The 21,867-nt window shown below is 48.7% G+C and overlaps 1 protein-coding gene and 1 non-coding gene across 3 annotated transcripts in view; both read right to left on the bottom strand.

Moving 5' to 3' along the window:
* Window positions 1–21,867, bottom strand: part of Itgb5 (integrin subunit beta 5) — a 114,125-nt gene that overhangs the window by 14,977 nt on the left and 77,281 nt on the right. For both annotated transcript variants that reach the window (XM_076868025.2, XM_076868024.2), the window contains exon 10: window positions 17,526–17,955. In XM_076868025.2, the coding sequence (XP_076724140.2) occupies window positions 17,526–17,955 (430 nt within the window). The remainder of the gene's footprint in view (window positions 1–17,525; window positions 17,956–21,867) is intronic.
* Trnav-cac (transfer RNA valine (anticodon CAC)) lies at window positions 53–128 on the bottom strand. Its single transcript has one exon. It is a non-coding gene; the product is annotated as a tRNA-Ala (tRNA).

Genomic DNA, 21,867 nt, shown 5'->3' with positions numbered 1-21,867 from the left:
TAACCACTGAGCTACATCCCCAGTCCTTATATTTTATTTAGAAACACGGTCTCACTGGTGCTGGGGATTGAACCCAGGGCCTTGTGCATGCGAGGCAAGCACTCTACCAACTGAGCTATGTCTCCAGCCCTGCACCTCACTTTTGCTGAGGCTGGCTTTGAACTTGCCATCCTCCTACCTCAGCCTCCTGAGCTGCTGGGATACAGGCATGAGCCACGGCACCTGGTGCGGGTGTGCATTTCTGTGTAAGTCCCTCCTTCAGAACACCAGGGTTTAAGGGAGCTGCTGGGTCAGTCCCCAGAGCCTGGGTGGGGAGGGCAAAGACTCCCAGACCCCACTGAAGGAGCTCCCCGCTGTCCTTCCTCCACATGCTGCAGGAAGCCCCCCGGTGGAATACAACTTGGGATCAGTTGGGAAGGGAAGTAAGCCTGGCCCTCGGCCTGGCCCCTGAGGCAGGGTGCAAGTGGCTCTCACTCCCAACCCAGGAACGAAACCCCTGCTCTGCCTCAACCTCATGCTCGACTCCATGTCTGATGAGGCCCAAGATGGCCGTGGTGACCGGTGAAGACCAGCTGGAGGGCAGAGGGCCTGGAGGAGGAGGGAGCCAGCTTGGACTGGGCAGAACTGAGCTGCTGGCATCCTCTTTCGTCCTTAACTCAGGAGCAAGGGTCACAACCAGGCAGACGATGGCCCCATGGCCCATTGGGGGTACAAATCACCTCTAAACAGCTGGTTCAAAACACGTTCCCATCCAGCTGTGGAATGCACTGTGGTTTCCCAGCTTCCCTCAGGGCCGCCTCTCTCCCTGGGGAGTCCTTTCTGACTGAAAGGCTGAGGAGGAGAGGACAGCTCAGCCCCCAAGACAGGAAGGGCCCGTCCTTTCTCTCCCCTCCTGGACCTGTCCCTTCTCTCTCCTACGCCCACCGCAGATGTCCCTGCCACTCCCACTTCTTCCCTCTCATTTCCTGGCAGTTTCTCCTCTCCCCTGGAGTCCCTATGGAGGTCTCTCCCCCTCCATGTCCCCTCTCCCCATTTTCCCTCTTCTCAGAACAGGCGGGGGTGTCAACAGGAAGTGGTTAAAGAAATTGAAGGGGTGTGTGCTGGAGGCCTTGGCCCATCTGGGGTGATTTCCCTGTGCGCTCATGTCGGGTCTCACATGTGTTCTAGACCTCTCTGGATGAGACCTTGGGAGCGGCTTCTGGAACTCTCCAACAACTGTCATCAGAGGGGCAGGAAACCAGATCAGCAGCTCTGTGTGCTTCAGTCACAGTGTCTGTCACTCTGGGGCCCTGCGATGCCCAGAGCCAGAATCACAGCCCAGTCACTGTGCCTGAGGAAGGGAGAGTATGGCAGGCCCCAGACACTGACATTATATGAGGCTGCAGGCCACCCTGCAGGAGCACCTGACCTAGGGGCAGGCTGGACTTTCTGTGGCCAGACAGATCCCCAGGCTTCCAGGGGAGATGGCCTCCGTCTGCTGCTTTGAACAGGAAGGGGAAATCCCTCCTGAGCTGCGCTATTCCTGGTTCTCCGTTGACAAGCAGGCTGCAGTTACATAACAGCCCCTCCCATGTCCTCACATGTCCTTGCCTGGCCTGTGTCACCCAGTCTTGTTCCTGTGAGAACGTGCCCATCCCACTATTCTACCTTTCCCTCCATGCACGGGCCTTGCTTCCAGAAAGATAAAAGAACTGGGATTCCTGAAATGCCCAGGGCACAGGACAAGCTCCCAGGTCCTGCACAGGCCTGGGGTCAGCAGCTGCGGTTCCTCGGCAGCAACTAAATCAACCTTGGGGGAGGACAGGTGGCTCTGGTAGCTTTGCTCTTCTCAACACGGGTTCCCTGAGCCTGTGAGCACAGTATCATCTGGGTAAAGGGAAGAGATGATAGAACTAGCCAGGTGAGGGCGGTTCCTCCTGCGGGAGAACCCTGCACACAGTGGCTTAAACAACCCGACTAGCCAGCCAAGAGCCTCCCTTGCTCGGCTTACTCCCTTCCCATCACTGCCCTGAGGCTCTGGGACTGCAGACCATTGTCCTTTTTTTTTTTTTTTTTTTTTTCTTTTTTTTGGTGGGGAGGTACCTTGGATTAAACTCAGAGGCACTCAACCCCTGAACCACATCCCCAGCCCTTTTTTGTATTTTATTTAGAGATGGAGTCTCTCTCTTGCTCTCTGTCTCTACCAGGGATTGAACTCAGGGGCACTTGGCCACTGAGCCACATCCCCAGCTCTATTTTTTATTTTATTTGGAGACAGGATCTCACTGAGTTGCTCAGCCACTCGTTTTTTTTTTTTTTTCTTTTTTTTATTAGTTGTTCAAAACCTTACAAATCTCTTGACATATCATATTCATACATTAGCATACAATAGCTTTAAGTGATTTATGAACTCCCATTTTTACCCCAGATACAGATTGCAGAATCACATCGGTTACACATCCCCATTTTTACATAATGCCATACTAGTAATTGTTGTATTCTGCTACCTTTCCTATCCTCTACTATCCCCCCTCCCCTCCCCTCCCATCTTCTCTCTCTACCCCATCTACTGTAATTCATTTCTCACCTTGTTTATTTTCCCATTCCATTCACAACCTCCTATATGTAATTTAGTATAACAATGAGGGTCTCCCTCCATTTCCATGCAAGGGAGGAAGAGCAGGAAGAAAAGATTAACATTAAACAGCCACTCATTTTTTTGCTGAGGCTGGCTTTGAACTCACGATCCTCCCACCTCAACCTTTGCCTCTGGGATTACAGGCATGTGCCACTGTGCCTGGTCAGTGTTTTTAATGGTGGCGCTGTGCGCTCACCCACCTGCTTGCTGCTCTGGGCAGTGGCCCAGTGTCCTCACTGGTCAATAGGGGTAGCACCTATCTTACAGGGTTGGGGAAATGCTTTGCAAATATGCAATAGAGAAATGTACAGTTTACTTTGCTGAGGGAACTTCTAATTCCATTAAACCATTAAAATCTCTTCCTAATAGTAAAACTTTATGGAACATTAAACATATTTGGATCCTGAATGTCGCCAAGAGGCCTAGGTGCTGAAAGCTGGCTCCTAGGTGGTTCTATTGGGAGGTGGTGGAGGCTTGAGGAGGTGGGGCCTAGCGGGAGGAAGGTAGGTCAAGGGGTTGTGTCTGTGAAGGGGATTTAGGACCCCAGCCCCTCCTTTCCCTCTTTGCTTCCTGGCCCCATGAGGTGAGGAGCTCTGCTCACCATGTGCTCCCCTATATGATATGCTGTCTCATCACAGGCCCCCAAACAACAGGACCAATAGACCAGACACTGAAGTCCCTGAAATTGTGCCAAAATAAACCTTTCCTCTGCTTAACTTAATTCTCAGGTATATTGTCATAGTGGCAGAAAGCTAAACAGTCAGGTATTCCTCTAAACACTTGATACCAATAATCTCATTCCTCTTAATAACCCATGCAAAGATACATTACCTAATTTTTTCGTATGTGGAAAATGAGACACAGAGAGACCCAGTAAGCTATCCAAAATCACACAGCAGGCAGGTGATAGGGCTAGAATTTAAATGATATTTGTTTGACCCACTAGATTGTACCTCCTCTCCAGTCCAGCCCAGTCAGGATTAAATGATAAAAATGTAAAACAACACAGGCGATAGAGGCTTAAGGTGTTGCAGGGTGCAGAATAGTAAAAAATGTGCAGCAGTCCTATCCATAAAAGTCTGGCTCTTTTCATCAGGGATCCCTATGTCACTCTTGGTCTCTCTTCTTTTAGGACAGGGCAGTGGCCTAGATGAGCTCTCCATCTCCTCCACTGCCCACATGTGGCTGCTACGTATTACCTCTGGGGAGCTGGGACAGTCCTGGGTCAAGTGCAGGTTTTGAGATGGGGAGGTGGGGGGGCTCTGGGAGAGGAGGATTAGCAGGAGTTCTGAGGTCAATCTGTAAGGAGGCCTAGAGTCAGCCGGCAGCCAGAGAGAGGGTTTCTGGACATAAGTGAGAGAGAAACTGGAAAGTGCAAGGGGGGGTCCTGCTGGGCTTGCTATATGGGCAGTACGTGGCTGGGTGGAGGGGGCCACGAGCCTTGGGGTAAGGGGGTTCCAAGTGCCTGCTCCAGGAGCTCAGGTTTACCGTCAGTCCCAATTCACCTGACAGTCAACTCCTGGCACTGGGCACTCCCCAGGTCCACTTCTCTGTGGCCTCTTCCACTGTGTTTTCTAAAATGTGAGCTAACACTTTTGCTTAAAATCCTTCAGTGGCTCCTTATCACTTAAATACAACTCTATCTATCTATCTATCTATCTATCATCTATCTATCTATCATCTATCTACCTACCTATCTACATTTTGGTACCAGCAATTGAACCTAGGGGTGCTTAACCACTGAGCCACAACTCCACTCCTGTTTTTTATATTTTATTTAGAGACAGGATCTCAATGAGTTGCTTAGGGGCTCACTGCTGGCTCGAGGCTGGCTTTGAACTTGTGATCCTCCTGCCTCAGTTCCCGAGCTGCTGGCATTACAGGTGAGTACCACCATGCCCCGCTGTAACTTCTGTATTTTCACTCTGGGCACAATATACATGGATTATGGCAGCACCCAGCCTACCTCTGAGTCTCTCCAACTCCCCTGTTTCTCCAGGCATCCCAGGTTCTGGACATTTCAAAGCCTTCACAGTTTCTAAAAGATGCTGAGCAGATTTTTGTTTTGAAGCAATCACTTTGACTAGCAGCAGTGTGAATAAGACACAGGAGGGTGGGAGCAGAGATGGAGAAAGAAACAGAAAAGATTTAGTGGATAAACCCTGGAGGCGCATGCAAGCAGGAGCTGAAGGGAAGGAGGGTGGGTATAGTACCTGGGTTTCTAGCTTGCATGACCAGATGGAAGAGAGAGAAACAAAAAACCAGGAGAGAACCATGGCTAGGAAGAATAACATGAACTCTGTCTGAGATGTACTGAGACGGGGGTGGTGGGGTGGGCTTGCAGGTGCACAGAGGGAGCCCAGGTGAAATCGTGGGCAGCAGCTGGAGGGGACTCCATAGAGACTGTGGTGAGAAGGTGTCGAGGACCAGCCCTGACCCTGGGAGGCTGGCTGGAGGAGAGGGTCCTGCAAAGGAGACAATGAAGCTGTAGCTAAAAGGCAGAAGAGAACATTTCTAGAAGGCGGGTGTGGTCGGCAGAGTCGACTGTAGCTCAAAAGTCAAAGTCGATGAGGGCCAAAAGTCACCTTTATCAAGACAAGGCCATTGGAACCTGGGAAGACCCTTTTTGGTGAATCCCAGGGCTTAATCTAAGTGAGACTGAGTTAAGGGCCAAGTGGCAAATGTCCAGGAGCATAGACAACTGCTTTGAAAAACCTGTTTGTGAATAAAGAGGAAAGAGAAGCCGCCTGTGAGTGACATGAGCTCAATGGAAGGGTTTTTCTTTTCTGTACTTTTCTTCTCTTTCTCAGTATTAAACAGACAAGAGCATGCTCAAAAGCTGACCAGAAGGCTTAGTGAAGCGGGAGAGTGTAGATATAACCATTTATCACTCTGCTAGCCCCACCTCGAGAGCCTACAAGCCCATTCAAAATTAAAGAATATTTTATTTGTGTGTGCCTACACCAACCGTGGTGTCAGGCACCCGGAAGATACTCAGAATATACTGCTTGAGGTTGGAGGTTGTGAACATTATCAGGACAAATCTCAAACCCTGGGGGAAAAGATCCATGCCGGCAATTAGGAAAGGAACAGAAGTGTCATTGATTCCTATGGAACTTAAACATGATTCTTGAGATATTTCAAATTCTTAACAAATGTCCAAGAAACCCCAAGACTTCACGGCAAGAAAAAGAGGATTAAAGAGTCTCTTCTCTTTGGCAGGACGTGGTCATGGTCGGGCAGAAACCGAAGGCTTTGCACCCTCTGCTGTTCCAGAACACGTCCTGATTTCCCCCACACAAGGCTCTTCAGAGATGTAAACAATGAAGCATCCTTGGTTCCAAGGCCAGCTGCGCCTCTGTCATTGGCTTATTGTCAACCAAGCAGCCCAAACAGAGTCAACTGACAGTGCTGCCCGACAGCGACGCCCCCACGAGAACTTCCCCTGCCTCTCAGCAGCTGGACCACATGTTACCTTCTGTACCCGAGCAGCAAAATATGACCCCTACACAACAGCAAGTAATGCTGTTTTAAGCCAAGCATTTCCAAAGCTCAACCTTCCTCTCGGAGACAACAGCACTGGCTAGAAAGCCAAGACTCCACTGTCAGAGGTGGAGGAGCCCCCTCAAGGGCAACTCTGCCTCCTAGTCATGGCCCCCAGTTCCTCCATGCTGATGGGCACCTCTGACAGCTGCTGCATTCTGCCTGAGACAGGCAGGAGACAGGCCCAGCCCCCTCAGTCACAGGCAGATTACGGCAATGGAGGGCAGGTGGAAAAATCCCACGTCCTTTAATGAACTCACCTTTCCAGTTTCAGAGAAGCCTGAGCCCTGCGGAGTGCAATGCACCACAGCCCTCCTCTAAGACCCTGAGAATGCTGACTCGCGGAAATCGAATGGCTGTTGCCAAAAGAAACAGGAACCCCAGGTCCAAGCCTTGGGTTTGGCTTAACCTGCCCAACACGTCCAGTAGGTACCTCTGGGGAAAGCCAACCACATCTGGAGAGCGTGAACTCGCCACGCTCTGGGTCGCTGCCACAGGATGAGAGGGTTACTATTTTCAAACTGGAAAACTGTCGTGTTGTTGTGGTTGGTGCACAGTTGCCAGATAGATCCCAGCCGGAGCTGGCCACCAAGCCTGGTGTAACATTCCTCATGGGCAGAGTTGGTTCAGAGTGTCACATGCATGGGCCACATTGAGGCCTGGCTGCCAGGAGCCCAGCCAAGCCGTGAGATGGCAGCAGCCCCCGGGGCAGGGAGAGGAGACTTTTCTTGGGTGTTGGCGAGGAAAACGGTCCATGTGTTAGCCTGCTCCGCCACAGCCTCCCCATGTGGCAGGATCGGTAAGGGCACATTAGTGTCCCGCGGGGCAGTGACTACTCGATGAGCTCATTTGCCACCAGAGCATTTTATAAATGAGACCAGGCTAACGAAGGTTCACGTAAGGAAAGTGGGCTCTGCACAATTAATAACAAGAGCCAGACGCCTGCTGAGCACATAGAGGAACATTCTGTGTCTTCATCAGACGACAGTCATAAAACGATAGGGACCTTGGCCGGTGTCCTGGCCCACGCAGGTCCTTCAGCATTTGTCTGCTGTGTCTGATATCCTTACACAACTCAAAGAAACTCAGAGGAAAAGAGGTTAAATGGTTCCTCAAACGTTGAAAAAGATAAAAACCAGTGAGGTAAGATTTGGAAAATGTGGGCAAACACTCAGAGTGAGAGCTGAGCTGGGAATTCAGAGCTGTGGAAGGGTCTAGGCCAATCAAAATAAGTCAAACTGGGTGGAAATGGGCTATTTGTTTGCAAAGGCAATGCAAGGTTCTTCTGGTCTGAATCTATAATTAAGAATCACCTGTAGTCCCAGCAACTTGGGAGGCTGAGGCAGGAGGATCCCTTCAACCTGTGAGTTTAAGCCAGCATGGGCAACTTAGCAAGAGCCTGTCAGAAAGGAAAAGAGGGAGAGGGGAGGGGAAGGAAGAGGAGGAGAGGAGGAAAGAAAAGAAAAGTCAAGGGGAAAAAAAAAGAATCAAAGTATCTTTAGTACAGGTTCTGGACTCAGTTTCCAAATGTAAGCAGTTGAAGCAAGCAATACATAGTTGACCCACTGTGTGTGATTGGCACTGTTAGGAAAGGCAGGTGATGTAAAACAATCCTGTTTAGAGCTTGCTTGTGATGAATAAAGTTAGCCCATTTGTTTCCAAGGAAACAATCTCAATAGGTAGCAAGTACATTAAAATCAATTCTTGTTGCACTATGACATACTAGCCTATTGTCAAAGGCCAACTTTGTGATGTCAAGTAACACACCTTCCTGGAGAGCATATTTCTTTAGCATAGGAACAGAGGGACCCACCAGAAGGACTTGGGAGGTTGGGGGAATGGGGTCAGAAATAAGGAAGGGTCAGAGCAATTCAGACTCAAGGGAGCACTGGGATCAGGACAGAGCTCTAAGATCAGTATTCAGAGAGGCAGCGACACATGCCCAAAGGACAACAGGGTTCCCTCCCATTCTGCCCTGCCCTGCCAGAGGTGTCAGAGAATCCAAAATCAAGACAAAGCTGAGAGTGCCTGATGCACTCCTGAGATACAAAGCAAAGAGTCTTAAGAATAACTATTTCAGCCACCAGAGGTCTCTCATAGTTTTAAATTTTCTAACAAGTTGTCCTATTATATCAAAAAGCTAAAGCCATCCAAACCTACGTGACTAAGGGGTTATCTCTGGCATTCTCGTGGCCTTCCTGGGGTTTTCCTTTGCTTTTTAAATTTCATTATGTCCTTCATAAGCCCGACTGCAGGGCCTTAAGGGTCAGGCCTGAAGCTTCAAGGCACACCGGATCCTCATCAGTCTTCTATTTGCACGCTTCTCTCTCTAAGTAGAGAAAAGAGGACATGGAAGGGAGACCCAGTGCTTAGATCATTCCCTTTTCAGAATCACTGAACTGTTGCTTAAGAAGTTTCTGGATGTTGGGCACTGTGGCACATGCCTATAGTTCCAGCAATTTGGGAGATGAGGCAGTAAGATTGTAAGTTTGTCATCAGACTCAGCAACTTAGTAAGACCATGTCTCAAAATTAAATTAAAAAAAAAATTAAAAACAGGAGGGGCTGTAGCTCAGTGGCAGAGCACTTGCTAGTAAGTGTGAGGCAGTGGGTTCCATCCTCAGCACCACATAAATAAAATAAAGGCATGCTGTCAATCTACAACTATAAAAAAAATTTAAAAACAACAAAAAAGGGCTAGAGATGTAGCTCGGTGGTAAAGAACTGGCCTAGCATGCACAAGGCCCTGGGTTCTATCCCCATTACTGCACACACAAATACACACACACACAAACACCTACACACACATGGTTTTGAAATAGGAGCTCAGCCATGAGAAAACGCTGTTCCCACAGATAAGCTCAGAGCATGGGGCCAGGCTGGTTCTCTAAATGCTCACAATTTATCTTTCAAAATCTCAAGAGTCTGGATAGCGATGATGATAGTGATGATGATCATATTTAAGATGATTCGTATGCCTAGTCCTCAGCCCAAGAAAGTTTCTGAGAGGTGGAAAATTCTAGGGGCAACAAAAATTTAGAAATTAATTCAGGACTGCAAGCATCTCCAACTTTATCCCTGGTACACGATGTAACACTTGGCACATGAGGAGTGCTGAATGAACTCTTGCAGAATGAGATGAATGTAGGACCTTCCTAAGACAAGATGACCCTGAGAGAGATCACTGCTGCTCCAGAATCGCCATAGATCAGATGCTATCAAGCCTGATTTTCTCCAAACACTTTCGCTGAGCACAAGCTGCAGGAGATTGATAGATTCCAGAGAGGTGTACCTGCTCCCCTGGTCCCTGGGACTAATTTAAAGGATGCATTGTTTCCTTCTAGAATCAAGCCCTAACATTTTGATGCCTTTTTGTCTTTTTTTTTTTTTTAAAGAGAGAGTGAGAGAGGAGAGAGAGAGAGAGAGAGAGAGAGAGAGAGAGAATTTTTTGATATTTATTTTTTAGTTATCGGCGGACACAACATCTTTTGTTTGTACATGGTGCTGAGAATCGAACCTGGGCCGCACGCATGCCAGGCGAGCGCGCTACCACTTGAGCCACATCCCCAGCCCCAGCCTTTTTGTCTTTCAAGTGAACTTGAGCAATGGCTAAAAATAGATGAAAGTCTTAGAGAAATCCTGAACTGAGATGCCCATTGAGAACTTTCTGAAGGCAACCTGCTTTGATATCACAGTTGTTTCTTCTTCTTCTTCTCCTTCTCCTTTACTGGGGATTGAACCCAGGGTCTCTTAACCACTGAGCCACATCCCCAGCTCTATTTTGTATTTTATTTAGAGACAGGGTCTCACTGAGTTGCTCAGTGCCTCACCATTGCTGAGGCTGGCTTTGAACTCACAGTCCTCCTGCCTCAACCTCCAGAGCTGCTGGGATTACAGGCGTGTGCCACCACACCTGGCTGATGTCACAGTATCTGATGCTTATCTCCATGGAAGACAATGTCCCTCCAGGGTGGAAAGGCCAGAGATCAGGATGTACCTGAAGCCCCGGGTGGCAAGGTATCCTGCAAAGAGCTTTGCAGACACTGTTCTATGTGAGTCTCATAGAACCCTCTGGAGCAGGATTTCCCCTCTTTTGACAGAGAAGAAAAATGGGTCTCAGAAAAGTTAAGTGAAGACCCCCGGTCACAGAGGCAGAAAAGGGCAGAGCCAAGTTAGAACACAGGTTTGTCTCCCTCCAAAGCCATTTCTTTCCATTATATAATGATGCCCCAAAGGCTCCTGCAGTATCCCTGTAGAGGGAACAAGGAGACATACCTCTGTGCTGGTTAACAATGGCTTCTGGCAGTGTTGCCTGGGTTAACAGTGTAATACTGAAGAACACACACTGTCCTCTACCACCCAGTAAATGGTGTCTGAGGAAGATCTTTACCAACTACAGGATTATCATTCCTTTTAATAACAGCGAAGAATCCTGTAACAAATTTTATTCTCAGAGCTACCATACTGAGTACTCCAAAATGGAACAGGATACTCTCGGCTCTCACTGTTGTGTGCATAATTAGGATTTGTACAGGACAGTGCTCTGCAGTTCCTGAAACTCTGCCAGAGGGATTCCTTTGGGGCAGAGGGGTCCTCCCTTCTCTGGAAGACATATTTGGCATTCTTTTTTTTTTTTTACTATTAGTTACACATGACAGTAAAATGATCTTGACAGTTCATACATTTAAATCAAATGGGGTATAATTTCTCATTTTTCTGATTGTACAGGTTGCAGAATCACATTGGTCATACAGTCATCTATGTATATACAGCAATGACATATTTGGCATTCTTATATCTGCCAATAGCATCTGGTTAACAACCCAAGCAGAGATTAATAAATGTGAAAAAAAGCCTGATATTTTTCTAGGTGCTCCTGCCTGAAGTACACAGTGGTGACAATCCGATTAATAGAATCCTTTCTGGAAATTAAGTAGGTACAATCTTGGTTCATTCAAAAGGAATTTTTGAAGACCTCTGCATGGAAGCCACAAAATATGATCTTGTAACAAGTCATTTATGAAATACGCAAGTTATAATGCAATGAATGACAGAAGGTACATCAGTGTCCAGAGCCCCAGGCTTATGATTTTGAGTGTGAAAATAACATTTCTAAAGAAAACTATAAATATGGTGCAAAGTCCCTTTTTATTTTTGGTCAACCACTGTTTATTGTCTACGGCATGCAAGCTCTGGGTTTTCAGCATGATTCAAGCATGGCCTCTGACCTTCCTGAGCTCTTGGTGAAGCCTAGGAGATAGAAGGCTAACAGATAATTACCAAACTCTGCAATGAGTGATGTGAGAGCCACACACAAGGACCTGTGAAGCTCAGGGGGTGGGGGCGGGGGGGGGGGGGAATGGTGATGGTGGGAGTCTCTCCAGATCAAGGTCATCCAGCATTTCCTGTTCTGGCCTAACAAGTAGCTTGGGGTCAAACTTCACAAATGGAAGATAAGAAAAGCAAGAGGTCAGAAGCAGAAGAATAAGAGGTCAGATCACCTCATGCTCCAGGCTAAGAGTGTGGACTTGTAATCAACAGGTCCTGGGAGGGGCTTAAGCTGGTGCGAGCATCAGATTTGCCTTGTAGAGAGGTGGCTCTGGGGGGTGGGGTGGGACTTGGGTAGAGGGAGACACCTCTCAGGACATTCTTCACTTCAGTTCTCCTGTGGGTTGAGACCCATACCCTGCTTCAGTGTCATGACGGACAAGGACTCAGGAAGATGAGACAGAGGGAATGGCCCAGACGACCTCTGGGTTTCTGCCTCAGGTTATAGGTGTCAGGCCGGAGATAGAGAAATATAGATGGCAGAGAGGCAGGTTGTTGAAAGAGGGCTTCCACCCTGGGCATGCTGGGTTTGAAGTGTTGTTTACCGAATTAACTATTAACTCTTGGCTTTTAAAATGTTTCACATTTAAGCCCCACTTACTTCCTACTCTTACTTCCTTACTCGGTCTCCTGTTCTTACCCCACAGTCTGCCAAACTTGAGTATCTGCCACATTCAGACAAAAATAACTGCCATGTCAGCCCCTTGCACATGGGTCCCCTCACCCCGCTCACCCTCGCCTCTGTCTTGGTAGAAAACTGTCTATAGACTCTTCTTGGAAGCCCTACTTATCCTTGTAAATTGAGAAGTACTTTTAAATGTATTTGGATGATGTTGCCATGGAAAGTGTTTCATTTGGTGAGAATCCAGAGCCTTGAACTAGGCCATACCCTAAGGAGCCCCTTTATCTGTAGAAGGTTGACAGAACACTGTGAGCTCGGCTGGGAGCTGTCAGCCCACACCTGGAACCTGTGCTTGAATCTGTCTCTGACCTTTGAAGAATGATGCCACTAGTGTCATGCTCCGTGTTCTCATGTTTAGGAGAGACCTACAGATGACCCTTGACCTCTAAATGCCCATCACATAGTAATTTAAAGCTACATATGATGTAAGCTTATCTAGATGTACTTTTGGGGTCTCACAGTTAAGTGTCCTACTCAGAATTCTACATCTTTCATTTACATTTTCTCATTATATGAAACCTGAAAGGTAGGTTAACGATTAGCAAATTATACAGTGTGGTCATTTATACACCGAGACTGCAGAAGTCCCTAGGCTGAGATGCACTGTTTGTATACAAACAGCAAAGAACAAAGTTGAAGCAAGAATCTTTTATTACATTATGAACAACTAAACAGACTATGTCCTGCTTCTCGTATTCAAAGGGACTCTAAAGCGTCAACACTTTTGCAAGATTCCAAAGAAACAGAAACCCTCACAATAGCCCATAAAGCTCCCCTCACACACAGAACTAGACTGTGGACAGAACCATTCTCTATGCTACGCTGCTTCCAGAAACCAGTGGAGCCTCGAGGGACCCATCACACATGCGTTCCCACAGCGAGAGTCACAAAGCAACCACAGAGCTGTTCAATTGCTTCCAGATCTGCGTCTGATCTGCTTCACGACTCATTTTTATGACAGAAAACCTATTCCAAATCTGTGATCACTGCGTTTCGCCCGCAGTTCTGGCTCTCAGTAGGGTGCAAGGACTCTAAGCCTCTTGTAGAAGGCAAGCCAGAGGGGTGGAAGGAGCTTCTCTGGGTCTCCCCAATGATTCTGCTGCTGCCTCAGCGGCTTTTACAAGCGTACCCCTCAGTTCCCCTCTGAAAACAAACCACAACCACACGATCCTCTTCTAGAACAGGCGCCAGGGAGAGGGGTGAGAAGAACTGAGAGAGGATGCTGAGGTCAGCTGCGGTGGGCCTCAGTCAGCATCTGCAGCAGCAAAGCGGTGGTTGGGAAATAGGCTTTGCTCCCTCAAATGCCCCGAACCACCCAGCAACCCAGGGCTCGAAACCAACTCAAACAGTTCTAATGGTGCAGGAGCCCCCACTGACCACGATGCCCAACAAGTGGATGTGGGAGCTCCAGAAGCCTCCACTCACAGAGGCCTCCAGAAGGAGTTGGAGGGTTTGAGACACAAGGAAGAGCCCGCCACAGCGTGTGGGGAGCCGTGGCAGGAATCTGTGTCATCGAGTCCTGCCTGGAGCTGGACTCGGCTTTCAGTCCTTCTTAAATTAACAGCAATGATCTCATTCCAGAAACCATTTTCTCCCGGAGACTTGGATAGCGGTACATGTCAACTACCTGTGGCTTTTAAAGTAAGGGGGTAAAAAAGGCTAGTTGGTTGTGCAATGGAAAGAAAGTCAAAATGTTCTAATAGATGATTTACCAAAGCAACTCAACTTCCAATGCTTCTCCAGATGTGATATTATCCAGAAAAAAAGCAAGATATGAAATTATATGTATCCCCCCTCCCCAACTTAGGAAAAAGTTTGGAAGGAAACTTCTTCTCTAAGGTAGCCTGCACTGTCTCTTTCCCTTTGAGTGCATAATCTTTGCTCTCCTAAATAAATCTCTGCTTGTGCCTTAACAAAACAAAACAAAACAAAAAAAGGAAAAGAAAAAAAGTTTGGAAGGAAAGAAACTAACCTTGTAAAACATGAGTGATGAAATTATGGATGATTTTAAAAATTTATTTCTATTCTTCAGAATATTCTGGATCAAAGAATAACCCGTTAATTTCCTGGAAATGTTGTTCTCTTGATTAAACACACACTTTAAAAGGGTGCACGTGAAACAGAGAGGGTGAAAAAATGCCCTTGACTAGTTTACCAGATGGTCCACATCAATCCTGCTCACCAAGAAGGAGTCAGATGGCCCCATTGATGGCACATCCATCAGTTTCCTTATATTTTGCAAGCTTTCTTTACTGAATAAACATGGCTTTTCCAATAGGGATGGCAGTGGGGGCTCCATCTCAGCAATCCCAGGAAGTTGTTGAAGCAACACTCACACGGGAGGCTCCGGGGTCCAGCAGCCCTCCAATTCCCCCACCTCATGATCTGTGAGAGCCTCCAGAGGTCACAGGATTGTACAAGTGAAGGTGAGAGAGTGGGTTCCCAAGGGCTTTCAGACACGGGGTTTGGTAGAATTCTGAAATGTAAAATTAACTCAGAAGAACTGTAGATTACAGTGGTTGAACCAAAAACGTATGTGCTCACTCAACCTCAGAATATTTGTTTCCAAAATGATAAGTTTTCTCCACTGAGGGCCACTCACACCTCATCCACCCATTGCCCTGTGCCTGCCGGGCTTTGTGTTCTATTCAGGTCCTTCATCCATGCCTTCTTCCATTCTCAAAGTACTGCAGAACCAAATGGAGTTGGTCCCATTTTAGAGAGGGGAAAACAAAACGTCTAGCACAACCTAAGTCTGAGGGTGATAAACTGGAAATGGAGTAGGCACAGGCAAATTTGCTCCAGGCGGCATGGATGTGAACAAACTTCTGGGGCGAAAACATTTCAGAAGGTTATTTCTGGCTCCTGAGGTGGAAGGAGGGAGCACACAGGGATGTTTGATAATCATTGTTTAAAGATGAACACTGCTCGAAGTCCATTACCGACACAGCTGGGCTTCAAGGAGCTCTTACTGTGGCTGCTAAGTGGAATGGAAACTCCATCCCACCACGCTGGGCTTCCTTAGGCAAAGCCTAGGGATTCACCGGGCAGGGCTGGCACCACTGCACACTGGGCATCAGCTGCAGCTCCCCAGGGGCTGTGGCACTGACTCGGGCAGGAGCCAGTGGTGGGTGAGCCCCTCTTTTGTGCCAGGCAACATGTGAGGTGCTTCCTGTACCTTCTCCTCTTTTACAACAACTCTGCCCAAAGTCTCACCTCAGCATGTGGCGTTAGGGGATTCAGGCAGAGGCCTGGTGCTCCTGAGCTCATGCTTTTCCTGCTAACCCAGACAGAACTATCCAGCTCATACCAATCCATCATCACCAGGATGGAGAAAAAGTCGAACTAATTCCCTGTTGCATATTTTACAAAATCCTAACTGGTCCACCCACTTTACTCTATGACATTCAAATGTCCTGTACTTTCCAGGGCAGTTCCAGTTTGGAGCATTTTGCCACCACCACACCCTTGGGTATATGCACACTTGTCTCCAGGAAGCCTCCCTTGCTCACCCACGTCTGCAGCCCTCGGCACTTGTTTCTTCCATGGGAGGATAGGTACTCCTCTCAGGGGACATGTCGTTTACATGTTCCTGATTTGCTACACACACGCCTTACTTCATGCCTTCTTTTGCAGCTTAATCCCAAGTTCCTTTCAAGTCAACCCTTCCCAACTAGAAGACTACTCTCAAGGAGGGAATCCAAGAAGCCACAGAATAAATAATCCATAGAGGAAACTATAGTCCTATCTAAAATTTTCTGCTTATTTGCAGGTGGCATGGTGTTGAGTGGAAACGGCTCTGTTGAGACACAATTTTAAGTATCTCATCAGAATGTAACTCCAGAATAGGAATTGCCAATTTGTAATTGAATGGGAATCAGTGAAAACCCCTGTGCTTAGATTAAAAAGAAAAAAAAGTGCTCAAACATCACACAATAAAAACTTAGTTTGGCTAGAGCCAGACACAGTGGTGCATGCTTATAATCTCAGCTATTTGGGAGGCTGAGGCAGGAAAATTCCAAGTTCAAGGCCAACCTTGGAAAGTTAGCGAGACCCTGTCTCGAAATAAAAAGAACGGGGGATGTAGCTCAGAGGTAGAGCACTCCTGGGTTCCATCTCCAGTACTGAAATAAACAAATAAACACCATAAACTTTTGGTTTCAAGTTAAAAACAAGCTCAAGGGTATAATGTGACTGTCGAATGGAAAGGAAAAGTGAATGTATTGTTAGGATGCAGGATGGCAGCAGGGTGTCCGCACCACAGGAAGTGAATGCTCTCACTGAGCCTTCATTATCCAGAGCGAGCGACAACTCATGTGCTCCATTCTGTGAAGCCTGAACAAGTGACAGGGCCCTCAGAGAAAGGAGAGTCCAGCCTGGATAAGAGCCAACAGGGAGGCATAAAGCAGCTTTCAAACATCTGACAGGTCGCCATGTGGAAGAGAGTCTAGAACGTGAATCAGTAGGTGGAAGTTACTGACAAACAAGTTTCTGTTTGATGCAAAGAAGAACGTCTAACCCAGGCCTCTGACCTGAATAACAGCTGCCCCCAAGATGGCCTATCTAGTCCCTGGCACTTTACACAACTGTTACCTTACATGGTAAAGGGACTTTGCAGCCGTGATTCAGTTAAGAAACTTGAGAAGGGAGACTGTCCTGGTTATCTAGAGTTCAAGATACCCACAAGGTCTATGAAAGAAGGCAGGGGCATCAGAGGAAGAGATGTGACAACAGAAGCAGAGGTCACAGGTCAGAAGAAGACCTGAGCTGGCTGGCTTTGCATGGAGGAGGAGCTACAAACAAGAATACAGGCAGCCCAGCAGCCGGAAAAGAGGTTAAAAAAATGGATTCTCCTCTAGACCTTCTGGAAGGAACGAAACCCTGAGGACACCTTGATTTTGGCCAAATAAGATCCATTTCAGACTAAAAGAAAATAACTGTTTTAAGTCATTTGGTTTTATGGTGACTTGTTAGAGAAGCAATAAGAAATGAATACTATATCTAACAAGGGGAGGCCATAACCAGCCCAGGCCATAAACAGCCCTGTCCCAGGAGGTGATCAAGGGAAGTTGAACATCTCCACTGTCTTGCAGGCAAGTCCTGCTGAAGTGCAGTATGGGCTGGATGACCCACAGGCACAGCTCCGCCATGTGGCAGTGCCTTCTGCTTTGTATTCCATGCACAGGTCCCCACCCCTGTGCCTAGGGTTGGCAAGTCTTGTCCATTGTCACCTCTTGGCTGTGGCAGTGACACTTCTCACAGATACCCTGAGAGACAGGCAGGCTTTGGGAAGATATCCTAGCAGCCTCTGGGCCTGGGTGCGGCTCAGAGCAAAGCTCTGGCCAGGGACGCCTACCTGAGCAGAGGACGCCCTTGTTCCTGGCACAGGAGAAGTTGTCACACTCGCAGAAAGGCCCGTAGATCTTCCCGAACTCGCTCTCGAAGCAGGAGCACTGGTTGCAGCTGCACTCGCCGCGCCCGCTGCACAGCGGCTTGCCCTCTGCCTCCCGGCACAGGTTCTGGTACACGCTCTGGTTTTCTCCCTCCTGGCACTCGCACCTGGTGCCCAGGTAGCTGGGGTTGCACTCGCAGAGGCCGCAGATGTAGGTCCCGTTCCCGCTGCATCTGGCGCTGTCCGGCTCCAGCCCCGCGCTGCAGCCACAGGTGCAGTTGTAGGTGACCCTCACCTGCAGGCTGTCCCGGAACCCCACAGGCCGCAGGGTGAACGCGTGCTCCATGGGTCTGCTGGGGCAGCTCCGGGCCTCCACTGACACCTCAAAGGATGCCTGGGAAAAGGGAAGAGAGGGGACATTGTGGCCATGGCAAGCCTGAGCCTCCCAACCACTCAGTGGTACGGAGGAGGCCCAGCCCCTCCCCACACACAGGGAGAAGCCGAAGAGCCACAGAGGAGGCTACAGGATAGGCAAGCCCCTGCACCTGCTGGCTCACACTTGACAGGCACTGCGCTTGGGTCTTTGGGTTCTTGAGCATTTATTATATGATCTTGGCTCACCACTCCGAGGAGAGGGGCATCCAAGAAAGGCACAAGGGGTCACTGAGTTGACACAGTTCTTATTCTCCCTTTTCACTTCTATCCTACCCTCTTCCCACAGTACACCTCTGTCCTCCCATTTCAAAAGCACCTCATCTAGCAAATATCTTGTGGGCACTGTCTATGCCAGGCTATGGTGCTGGATGCAGGAGGTCAGTGGCACCTGCCTGTCCTTCTGAGGCAGGGGCTCATCCCCTGCTAGAGAAGGGATGGGCTGATGCCTGAGATCTCCATAGATACACCTGAACCCTGCCCTCCACCCCATGCGTCAGTTCTCTGGGAGTGGTTCCCACAGCTGCCTCTTGCCCAGTCAGCCCATGGCCCTTAGGTCTTACAGTAGAGTCACTGTCTGATGAAACATGCCACAATGTGGATAGACTTTCTTTTTAAACAAAGCATGTAAGGGCCGGTTTGATGGTGCACACCTATAATCCCAGCTACTTAGAAGGTAGAGGTGGGAGGATTGCAAGTTTGAGGCCAGCCTGGGTAATTTAGCAAGACCCTGTATCAAAATTTAAAAAAAAAAAAAAAAAAGGGCCAGGATGTAGCTCAGTGGTTTAGTATTTCTGGGTTTAATTCCCAATACGGCCAAAAAAAAAAAAAAAAAAAAAATCTCGTAAGGAAGTGTTTCTAATTTGGGAGCTTCTCACAGGTTGCCTTGGAGTCAGGCAACAAGGTGGACCTAGGAGGGCGGCAGAGGGTGGGATGGCAGAGATCCCTGTCAGCTGCCCACCAGGCTGGAAGGGGAGCGAAGCAAGAATGAGGCTCACTCTGATTCTTCTAGGAACTAGAGCCTGACTCCCCACCCTCTGCCTCTCCCTGCACTGAGGGAAGGAGTCATGTGGAGATGGAATCACCCAGAAGGACCTCAGAGCAGTCACTGTAAATTCTATGGAAATCCAGACAGGGAGCTGGCTTGGTGAAACACCAGGGTGGAGCTCTCCCCGCTCCCCAACAGACAGGCCTGGCCCAGCCTGCCCCACCCCACAAACTGGCCCACTGTGTCTGGGCCTGGATGTCTTTTTCCAAAAAATTTCTTAAATTCATTCTGAAACTCCAGGATGGGTTAGGAACCTCTGTTAGTATTGCTATTCTTTTTTTTTTTTAATTCAAATTATTTATTTGTTTATTTATTTTTAATACTTTTTAGTTGTTGATGGACCTTTATTTTATGTACTTGTATGTGGTGCTGAGAATCGAACCCAGTGCCTCACGCATGCTAGGCAAGTGCACCACCACTGAGTCACAACCCAGCCCCAGTATTGCTATTCTTGATTCTATCATTTGGGTTGGAGTAAGGCTGATCTTAAAAAGTTACCAATTACTTTACTTTACTGGACACTCCTCAGGAAATAATGTTATTTTTTGAGAACACCGAAAATGCCTATTTCTTAATGTTTTACAGATCCTTATTACTCTGAGAGCTTTACCTCAAAAAGGTTTCTTCCCAGATTCTGTGACATTTAGGGACACCCAGGGTGGTGGGACTGAGCAGGACGGATTAGACTCTCTGGGTCCTGAAAAAAGTCCTACTTGGCAGCAAACCATGGCCCAAAGCTCTCAGCAACAGACAACCCGAGTTCAGCACTGGTCAAGACACTGGTAGGAGGTACTTTGGGGTAAGTGTGCTGAGAACAATGGCCGGGTACACAGGGTCAGGGGACACTGGGATGACCAGCCAGCTATACCCAGGCTAGACTACCCTACTTCACCCTCCATGGGGTAGGGAGGTGGGGGACAAAAGGGGAAAGACTGGCAAAAACAAGTTGAAGGTTCAGTTTCTCGGCCCTGAGGTCCAAAGAGGCACGTTCAAGGTGAGGAAACAAGATGGGGATCTGCTGGGCACCGGAATCTGTTGATGACACTAATGGTCAGCAGCAGCTGAGAGCCTACTATGCAGCCAGCACTGTGCTGAGCAGTGTCTCAAGCATCTCTTTTAGGAGGCCTCCTCATTTCACCAAGGAGACCACAGGGTTGGAAGGACTGTGAACTTGGCCATGGGCACACAGCAGGTGGGGATGGGGCTCACCTAGAATCAGGTGTGTGTTCTCCTTAGCACATAGCCTGCTAGAAGGAGGCACAAGGTGGAAGCCAGTGTCCATATCTGGGCACAAAGGGAGTGCCAGCCTTCTTACTATAGTGATCCCAAAGTGGTGGCCAGAGGCTTCTCCAAACCTATCTGCCTTGGGCTGGGAATGATTTGAGCCTGTAGATGGGAAGGGGCTGGGGGCTTTGTTCAACCAGTATCACCCACAGGGCCATCAGGAATGCAGAGGGAAGGGCCGGGGATGTAGCTCTGTGGTAGAGCACTTGCCTAGCATGCACAAAGCCCTGTTTTCAACCCGAGTACCCCCCGCCCCCAAATAGTCAAAAATAAAGAGGGAAACAGCCTTCCAGGGGCCAATGTCTCCCTCTCTCTGAGACCCAGCGAGAAATCCAGAGAGAAAGTGACGTGCTTGAAGCTGCCACATCCTAGAGCTACGACTTGCTTGTTAAGTGAACAGCCTCTGCCCCACAAAGGCATCTGTAGGTCATAAGTGGAATAAGAGCCAAAGGCATTTAATTACTGAGAGACTGTGGGGAGTGTCCATCTGTGAGCATAACCTTCCCCCACGCAGACGGCTCCATGCCGAGGGATAAAGTAAGGAAAGAGAGAACCAAATCTCCCAAGTCTGGCCAGTGGCTTGTGTTTGTCCAGGGTAAGTAGAGGTGTCAGGGGACCTCTGAATCTGAGCTGGCACCCACATTGCCCAGGATGTGGAAACTCTCACACCACCTGCCTAGCCTGGCAGGCAAGGGACCAGTAGGTCCTGGCGGCCCTCCTCAGCCAAAGCTCTGCTGCAACAGAAGTGCTATCTGTGTGACCCCTCGCTGCGGGGCCTGCAGCTTGTTGCCTGATAACCAGAGGACACTCTGTCGGGCCCCAGCTCCTGCTGGACACAGGAATGCTATAAAAAAATACTTGGGGAACAGCAAGTAAATCTGCTCGCTTACCCTTCCTTTCAGAGTCTGGTTTCCCTACTGAATTGGGAAAGACTCCAGAGAGGCTGGAATGCAGCTGGAACACGGCTTCTTTGCTGCTCTCCCCTGGCGACTGAGGACTCCAACTCAATACTGATATTGAGGGCCCCATGTTCCTGGAGACTTTCCGGTCTCCCACTCCAAGATTCCAGAGGAAGGTCACAGACGAGGTGGCCCTCCTGCCCAGACTGGTGATTTAATCTCATTGGGATGCTCCTGGTTCCCTGCAGGGCTGCTGGCCTGGTCTACCCTTTCAAAAGGGCTGCCCAGCCCCCACCCAAACCCACCAACCCTGGGGCTATGCGGATGCCAAGTCCACTCAGATCTCAACAGAACAAAGAGCTGGGGTGGGCACAGGGTATAGAGCCCAGAAGAGTGGAAAGGGGTGGGAATGGGGGTGCTGTGGGAAGCCGGTGACAGGCGCTCACTGGGCCTCTTGTGCTGGGCGGTGGTGCTAGCCGTACAGCCAGTCACTTGCATACTGATTTGTCAAGGACCTGCTAATGAGAACGACTTCCAGTGACTGGGTCCACTCAGCCTTGCTGGACCAGGGGAGGAAAAGTAGAGGAGCCCCTAAACCCTCACAAAGAGAACCTCGTTGAATGTAAACAAAACCTCAGTTTTA

Source organism: Callospermophilus lateralis, chromosome 10, assembly GCF_048772815.1.
Source record: "Callospermophilus lateralis isolate mCalLat2 chromosome 10, mCalLat2.hap1, whole genome shotgun sequence".
NCBI lineage: Eukaryota > Metazoa > Chordata > Mammalia > Rodentia > Sciuridae > Callospermophilus > Callospermophilus lateralis.
The sequence above is the reverse complement of the archived record's forward strand: the minus strand, read 5'-3'. Positions and strand labels throughout refer to the sequence as shown.